The following is a 7,500-nucleotide window of genomic DNA, read 5'->3' on the forward strand; positions in this document are numbered from 1 at the left end:
CTCTTGTCATTTTTCAATAGGTACTTAGTGTCGTTTTTATGCTTTATTATATTCATTAATCTACGCCTGGCTATCTCTATTTATCTATCTGTATATCTATTTTTCTCTAAGTGTATCCATCTATCTGTTTATCTATCTGTCTGTCTATCTCCCTGTCTTTTTATTTATCTATCCATATATCCACACGCACTCACACACGTGATGATAATGAGATAGAGAGAGAGAAAGGGATAGAGAAGGGAAGAGAAGAAGAGGGAATGAGGAGAATAAGAGAATGAGAGAGAGAAAAATGAGGGAGAGATAAGAGTGAGAGATAGAAGAGAGAGAGAGAGAGAGAGAAATAAACAAAAGAACGGTGAAAAGGGGGGAAGAGGTGTCAATAGAAAAAAGAAGAGAAAAAAAGTAGGAAAAAAGATGAGGGAGGAGGAAAAAAAGAGCTCTATAAATACATGGAACATGAGGGGGGAAAAGAAGAAAAATAATTGAAGAGAAAAAAGTGAGGAAAGAAAAGACGGAAAAAAATATAAGGTAAGAATTGGGAAATAACATAACTAAGAAAAATTATGATAATGATAATTATGATATCAATAATAATGATAACAGTAATGATAACATTATTATCATCATTATGATGATGAAAATAATGATAATAATAGTAACACTAATAATAATGATTAGAATTATATTAATAATGATAATGATTGTGATATAAATAATAAGAGTCATCGCCGTCATCATCATTGTTATTATAACGGTATTATCATTATTATCAAGATCGTTATTGTTACTTGATTATGATAATAGTAATGATAATGATGATAATAATAGCAATATTGATATATAATGATGATGTGATTATGATGATAATAATAATAATAATATCATTGACCATGATGAAAATAATATTATTAATGAAGCTGGAAATGATAATTATGATAATAATGATTATGGTAATAATTATAGTAGCAATAATTATAATGAAAATAGAAATGCTAATGTGATTATGGTAATGATAATAACGATAATAATAACAATAGTAATAATAATGATAATCATGATGCTGCTGCTGAAGATAATGAAAACAATAATATCAGTGATATAATGATAATGATAATAATAATGAGAATAAGAATAATGATAATAATGAAAAATTATAATGATAATATTAATAATGTTAATATGAAAAACTTTATCACCAATAACAACAATGATAATAATAAGAACAGTGATGATGATGATATCGATGATGATATTAACAATGAAAGTGATAATAGTAGTAATTATGATAATGGTGAGAACGATAATGAAGAGAATATTATCAGTTATAATAATAATGATAATGCTAGTGGTAAAGATGTTAATCATAATGATAATAATAATGATGATGATAATAAGGATATTGATAATAACAGTAATAGTAATGATGATATCAATGATAGTAATAATAATAATGATAACAATAATGATATTAATAATGATAAAAATAGTAACAATGATGATAATAACGGTGATATTGATAATAATAATGATGATAATGAAAACAACAATGAAAACAACAACAGTAATGTTAATGATAATGATGATTATAATAACTATTATGATAATAATAATGATAGTAATAATAATAATGATAATAATGACTAGAAATAATAGCAACAACGACAATAGTAATAATGATGATAATAATTATTATGGAAAGGATAATTGTCATAGTAGTAGTAGTAATAATAATAATGATGATAGTAATAATAATAATGATAATAATAATGATAATAATGATGATGATATTGACATTGACATTGATAACAGTGATAATAATGATATGATAAAAGTAGTGATGATATTAATGATGATGAAAATAATGGTTGTAATAATAACAATGGTTATGATGATAATGAGAATGACAAGATAATGAAAGGTGATAATGATGATATTACCCATTATGATGACTTAAACGACAAAGCTTTAGAGGAGTGAAGAAAAATGATAAGAACAGGAAAGGCGATTTTCCTTCTTTTTAAAGATTGAAAGGACATTTCATCTCGTAACAATCTCATCTTTCTTATCACATCCTTCCCGCATTCTGGGAAAAGAGAGGAAACGCAGTGCAAGCAGTCACGCCAACAGCTGTTTTCCCGTTATCTCGAAAGGTCACAAGAACGGCCGTGCGTTCGTCAAAATGTCAGGATTATAGAAAATAGGAAAAGATAAACAGATAAACAGTGAGAGGGGAAGGGGGGAGGGGGATGCGTCAGTGTGTGTGTGTGTGTGTGGTGTGTGTGTGTGTGTGTGAGGGGGGAGGGAGGATGTGTCAGTGCGTGTGTGTCCGTATGTGTGTGAGAATGAGTGTGTGTACATACGTGCGTGCGTGTGTGTGTGTGTGTGTGTGTGTGTGTGTGTGTGTGTTTGTGTGTGTGTGTGTGTGTGTGTGTGTGTGTGTGTGTGTGTGTGTGTGTTTGCATATGTATGCTTGTGTGTTTGCATATGTGTGTGTTTGGATCTGTATGTGTGTGTGTGTGTATGACTATATATGTTTGGGGATGTGCACATGCAAGTATGTATGTGTACACGCATACACACATACTTGCATGAATGTCAGACCGGTACGTATGCACGGATTCGCTATCGCAAGGTCAGAGGCAGTCACGTACACACACACACGGGTTTGCGTCCGGAAGCCCATCATCTCACAGGAAAATCTTATCTTCACCATTAGCGCAAAGCAAAATTCCCCAAGGCTGATAGTTCAGGGTATCCGCTCTCCGCCCGTTTTTTTTTTTTTCTTCTTCTTCTTCTTCTTCTTCTTCTTTCTTGGCTCTCTCGATTTGTGAATTAGATAATGATAATTGGTACTGATTTCTAAGGATCATTAGCATGGATAATGTCGATAACGTCAGCCATGATTCTGTAGAGTATTCCTTTATATGTGTGCATTTGATGGTTTTATAGTCGTCTAAAATTATACGTCTGTTAGAGTACGCAAATTTAGCTCGTGTTTTCATTTAGGGCTCGGCTGTGTGAAGTTTTATAAATCTCCCAATATAAACGGGGGGAAAGGAAGTAAATTGATTGAATTATCAGGGAAGATTGCAAGACGTTAGACAACACTGATTGCATATTGCCAAGATCCTTTGGTCTTCCATGATACAGTATATTGCCTGGGTTTTGGTATTGTGTATTTGTGTATGTGTTATTGTACTTGCATTTGTGTATGTTTACGTGTTTGTGTGTTTGATTGGTTATGTTTTAGCCAAGGTATTCTGCAACAGGAAGCTTCTCTTGACATTTTCTCTGGGTATATGATCAGGACAATAGCATTAAATACCCTCAAGTAATGAAACGCAGTTAACAGATTGTTATAATGGGGAGAAGAAGGGGGAGAGGGAGAAGGTGAAATAGAGAGTGAAAGAGAGAGGAAGGAAGGAATGGAGAGAAAGGGAGATAGAGAGTGAGAGAGAGAGAGAGAGAAAGACAGAGAGAGAGAGAGAGAGAGAGAGAGAGAGAGAGAGAGAGAGAGAGAGGAAAGAGAGAAGAAAGAGAAAGCGAATGATAATAGAGAAAGGAAAAAAGCAAGAGAATTGCCATGTGTTCGCCACATGTTAGGCTGGCATGAACGTGATTCGAGTCGAGGCCTAAATCGCCAGTGTTTACGTTCGTGAGTGACAGACAGAAATCCACGAACGACCTCTCAGCATCCGCTTCCTCTCCGGTCCCATCCAGAAAGTCAGTCAGTGTCTAGGTGTCAGTCTAAGGAGCCGACAGTGCCATTGGAACCCGGGAAGCGAGACCGTCAGCGCTATCTGTCAGCACGCTACCCGTCGTTATTAGGAGATAACGAATGTCAGGCGGACCAACAGCGGGGTGAGAGCGAACCCAAGGGAGCGGGAGGGAGAAGTGCAAAGCGAGGTAGTGAGGGGAGGCTCCTGTCAGACAAGACTTACTATGGCAGGTGGCGGGGCGCGACGTGTGTGTGTGTGTGTGTGTGTGTGTGTGTGTGTGTGTGTGTGTGTGTGTGTGTGTGTGTGTGTGTGTGTGTTAAAGTGTGTGTGCGTGACGTGTGACAATATTTGTGAATTTGTAAACATTTTAATGAATTGTAGCCCTTTTCGTTACCACAATAATAATGATAATGCTACTGGCATTGCTAACATTAAAAACGGTATCATTATCATTAATGCCATTGACACTATTATCATTCATGTTATTTTTGTTATTACCATTATAACAGTTATCATGATTATGATATCATCATCGATTATTAATGCCATAATCCTTACATTATAATAGTGCAGGAGTTATCATAGCTCTCTCACTCCCAGGAGGAGGTCCACGCACGGGCGGACGATGACGAGGTCGCGGGCGCCAGCGTGGGTGTGGGCGGTGGCGGCCTGCACCCTCATGGGCGTGGCGGCGGCGGATTCGAGAACCAAGCTGGTGGAGAACGGCTACGAGGGCGTGGTGGTGGGCGTGTCTCAAGAGGTCGACGAGTCTCTTGGACCTGCCATCGTCGCCTCAATCACGGTGAGATGTTTGTTTGTTTGTTTGTTTTTATTAAATTTTATTATATATTTTGTTTTACATTTTATTCTTATTATTATTCTTATTATTATTATCATTGTTATTATTATTATCATTGTTATTATTATTATAATTATTATTATTATTATTAGTGTTATTATTATTATTATTATCATTATATCATTATTATTATTATTATTATTGCTATTTCTCTTTCTTGTTTACTTTCGCATTTTAAAACATCTATTTCGGTTTCCTTTCACGTTTATGTATTCCGCCTTCTTTCTTGTTTTCTTTCGCTTCTTGTATCGTATCCTTCTCTTGTTTCTTTGTTTTGTATATGTCTATTTTTTCGTTTTTTTTCTTTACCCAATTGCATTCAGTTAATAATTTCTTGTGATGATATTCTTTTGTTCATTTCTCTTTTTATGTAGGATATCTTAAGGAATTTTCTTTTATATATTTGTTTTTGTGTCTCATAGTTTGTTCTTCCTAATGTACACATATCCATTCTACATATCTTTAGTGTTGTGTTAATTTGTGATATGCACAGGAAAGGGGATTTAAAAAGGGTTGCTCATATCGCGCTTGCTGAGCTGAAGAAAATAGTGGGAGTGGGACCTTCAGCAATATCAAGAAAATGGATGCAACGAAGAGAGGCAAATTTCAGCCTATGTTTCTTGTAGGGCCAGACTAGCTCATGCCCTGACCAGTGCCCAATGATGGTGCACCTTGGGCCATCCCAGTGACCGCCATTCGTCAGTTCCATTGATGCCTCTTGGGCCCTCCAGTGGTGCCTCCTTGGCCTTTTCAATGGTGCCCCATTGGTAATTCCAGGGTGCCCCTTGGGTCCTTAAGCAGCTTTACTGGTGTCCTCTCAGCCGTCCCAATGGTGCCTCCTTGACCCCCTGGGCCCCTCCAGTGGTGTCCCATTGGCCCTTTAACTTGTGCAATGCTAAAGTTGCCCCCTTGCCGAACCACAGATGCATCCCCTTCCTTGTTCTTAGTAATGGCTATACTGGTTTAAAATGTTTAAAAGCTTTTCGGAGAATAAACCAGATTCTGTTCTTTTCCTACTGAGGCCATTTTCCTTCACTACGTTCTTATGCTTTCTGGAGTGTTCACAGTGAAAAGGCAATAGTGGCGCATTATTCTTTGCATTGGATGCTGCGTGATGATACACACAACGTTTTTTTTTTCTTCTTCTTCTTTTTAGTTTGTTTGTTCCCCTTATTTACCTCGATTTTGACCAAAAGAAAGATATTGAAAGGAAGGAAGGGAGGGAAAGAGACCAAGAGAGAAAGAGGGTATGGATAGAGATAATAATTATTATGATGAGAGACAAGGGGAAAAACCGAGGAGAAGAAAGGATAGGGACAAGCAGAGAGAATGAAGGGAGGCAGGAAGAAAGAGACAGGGACGAGGATGAGAAAATGAAGACGGGAGATGGGGAGGGACAGGGGCAAGGACATGGAGGAAGGGACACAGGTGTATGAACAGAGAGAGAGAGAGAGAGAGAGAGATTAAGAGAGAGAGAGAGAGAGAGAGAGAGAGAGAGAGAGAGAGAGAGAGAGAGAGAAAGAGAGAAAGTGGAAGGAAGGGACACAAGTATATGAATAGAGATAGATAGAGAGAGAGTGATAGGGAGGAAGAGAACGGAGAGAGAGAGGGAATGAGGGGACGGGAACTGCGCAATGAAATGCAACCAAGATCACACAAAGCATTGGAATCCGGTGAAGATGTCTTGCCAGAGATTAACTTACCAGGATATTACAGTGATGATTGTTGACGTATTGATAATGATGATGATGACGAAAGCTGTAATAACAAGAACGATATTAATATGAGAAGAAATTAATGATTATAGGATGATAATGACATGATATGAATTAGGATATCGGTAAGGATGAAGATTATGATAATTGTAATAAGGGGTAAAATGATAATGATGATGAGAATAGTGATAGTGATGATGAGAATAATGATAATGATGATAATAGTAATAATAACAATAATATATAATAGTAATAGTAATAATGATAACGATAATAACAATAATAATAACAATAATGATGATAAGGAGAATAATATCATTAATGATAGTAATAATGATAATGATAATATTTACAGTAGTAATTATAATAAGGATAACAATGATAATAATAATAATAATAATAATACTGCTGATAGTGATAGTAATTATAATAATGATAATGATAACAGAAATAATGATAAGAGTAATAAAATTAATAATAATAGTAACGAATATAATAATAATAATGATGATCTTAATAATAATAATAATAATAATAATAATAATAATAATAATAATAATAATAATAATAATGATAATAATGATAATAATGATAATAATGATAATGATAATAATAATAACAATAATAATAGTAATAACTAGAAACACTGAGAGAGCGCATACCTCCGCCAAGGCCAAGGTCACTGACGCAATAAAAATATTCACACACGAAGAATTACATCAAAATCGCCTCTCTGTCAAGTACACAGATGGCGTCCGTAAAGGTGTAACTATGCAATTATTTTCAAAAATCCTAGATCCGGATCATAATTCGAATCGCCACCACCATTTAAAATGAGCTGGCATAAGAATCGGTTTATGAGTTTTTGAGTTATATTGCCAACCAACAAGTTAAACCACAAACAAGCAAATTGACTAACCAGCGCTACCGAAAACATAACCTTTTTGGCGGAGGTAATAATGATGATGATAATGATAATGATAATAGTAAGAATAGTAGCAGTGTTAGTAATAATAATAACAATAATAATGATGACGATAATGATAATAGTAAGAATAGTAACAGTATTAGTAGTATTAGTAATAATAATAACAATAATAATGATGACGATAATGATAATAGTAAGAATAGTAACAGTATTAGTAGTATTAGTAATAGTAATAACAATAATAATAATGATGATAATGATAATAGTAAGAATGGTAGC

General features: G+C 35.0%; 1 protein-coding gene across 6 annotated transcripts in view; it reads left to right on the top strand.

Annotated features, from left to right (window-relative positions):
• The window catches only part of LOC113800211 (calcium-activated chloride channel regulator 1), an 85,553-nt gene that overhangs the window by 63,728 nt on the left and 14,325 nt on the right, over positions 1-7,500 (top strand). For 4 of the 6 annotated variants that reach the window (XM_070142525.1, XM_070142522.1, XM_070142523.1 and 1 more), the window contains one exon: positions 4,320-4,521. In XM_070142525.1, the coding sequence (XP_069998626.1) occupies positions 4,345-4,521 (177 nt within the window). In that variant the 5' untranslated portion in view covers positions 4,320-4,344. Of the gene's footprint in view, positions 1-3,706; positions 3,907-4,319; positions 4,522-7,500 lie in introns of those variants that run through there. The other 2 variants (XM_070142521.1, XM_070142524.1) reach the window with 2 other exon arrangements.

The sequence above is a fragment of the Penaeus vannamei genome, chromosome 29 (genome assembly GCF_042767895.1).
Source record: "Penaeus vannamei isolate JL-2024 chromosome 29, ASM4276789v1, whole genome shotgun sequence".
Classification (NCBI taxonomy): Eukaryota; Metazoa; Arthropoda; class Malacostraca; order Decapoda; family Penaeidae; genus Penaeus; species Penaeus vannamei.